Raw genomic sequence first — 1,295 nt, forward strand, 5'->3', positions numbered from 1 at the left:
ACTGACGACGTTAACTTTTAATGTATAATTTTTTTCATTTTTATATGTCTCTTTAAAATTTTAAATGGAAAAACTTGCTCTTTAGGCTCCGAATTCTTATATTATATGCCAAAGCAGATTAAAATGACATAAGAGATTGATTTTATTTTCAAGACAAAATGATATATTTCCAAGGTTATTGCGAGTAGCCAATCCAAAACAAGCCTCGTTGGTTCAACTAAACACATTATTTCGTAATCAAAATTAAAATACACGTGAAAGAAAATGTGATATAAAAAAAATACGTTCATTTTGACTTCTTGATGATTCTGAATCCTGAATACACCGTGTGATGAAACCACATGCAATGAAAGGAATTCAATCGGACACTCAATAGAAAAGTTATACTTCTAAACATTATGAGTAAAGACAAACTTTCTAACACCTTTTTTTTGAACCAGCTTAATGTGAGAGAAATGCACGATCAAATCGCAAATATAGCATTTTTGAGTTTCTTGGATTCCCTTATCAAAATTTCTGACTATACCTTTGTTGCTAATGATGTTGAGGATCAGGTCCTCCGGGAGCCACTCTATCTGCATCCACCAATGCCCTCCTATTACTATTTTGCATATTCTTCATCTTCCTTCCCAAATCAAAAATTATTTCGTGTAAAAATTGTTGGCTATCTGTCTTTCTCCCTATGGTTTCAACCCCATGATAGCTAGTTGCTATTGAATTATTTACCTTTGCAAATAATAACAATAGAAGGAATATTAAGCTCAATGTGGAAATTGAGTTGGCCATATGGATGATAGGAAATTAAAACTCAAGAAATGTGAAAGTTAAAGGAGCTTATAATTGTAAGCTAGATAATCAACTAAGGCATCAATAAGCATCATTCAAATATATATATATATATATATATATATATATATATATATATAAGGGAAGTATCAATTGTGGAGCACTTTTTAATCATGTGCATGTAGAAAGAGTTTTTGGATCTTTTGTTTAAGAATTTTTCAGTTGATTTCATGTTGATTTCCATTAGCCAAAACCTACATCATCCACATGTCACTTGTCCCTCGTAGTACACTCATACTCTGTGTGTGTATATCATTTTGTCTCCTTAATCCATTATGATAACTGGTGTCTATAAGTTGGATGACTAGTCATCTTTGTCTTTAAGTTACCATTTCTTCAATATTATGGAAGTAAGTTTGTTCCCACAAAATTCACACTAAAGAGCCGTTTGGTAGGTGTTAAGAAATATGTAGTTATTAGTAATACATGAATTTGTTTTGAGGAAATTT

General features: G+C 31.1%; 1 protein-coding gene across 1 annotated transcript; it reads right to left on the reverse strand.

The window, feature by feature from the left end:
• Nucleotides 1-398: 398 nt before the first annotated feature.
• On the reverse strand, nt 399-864 carry LOC124892551 (CLAVATA3/ESR (CLE)-related protein 5-like). Its single transcript, XM_047403816.1, has one exon. It carries the CDS (start codon nt 784-786, stop codon nt 535-537), a length of 252 nt encoding a protein of 83 aa, XP_047259772.1. The 5' UTR covers nt 787-864; the 3' UTR covers nt 399-534.
• Nucleotides 865-1,295: the final 431 nt, after the last annotated feature.

The sequence above is a fragment of the Capsicum annuum genome, unplaced genomic scaffold, assembly GCF_002878395.1.
Source record: "Capsicum annuum cultivar UCD-10X-F1 unplaced genomic scaffold, UCD10Xv1.1 ctg48467, whole genome shotgun sequence".
NCBI lineage: Eukaryota > Viridiplantae > Streptophyta > Magnoliopsida > Solanales > Solanaceae > Capsicum > Capsicum annuum.

Bases quoted from the DNA above. Each gene is read 5' to 3' on its own strand.
- LOC124892551 (XM_047403816.1), bottom strand. From the start codon at position 786: ATGGCCAACTCAATTTCCACATTGAGCTTAATATTCCTTCTATTGTTA.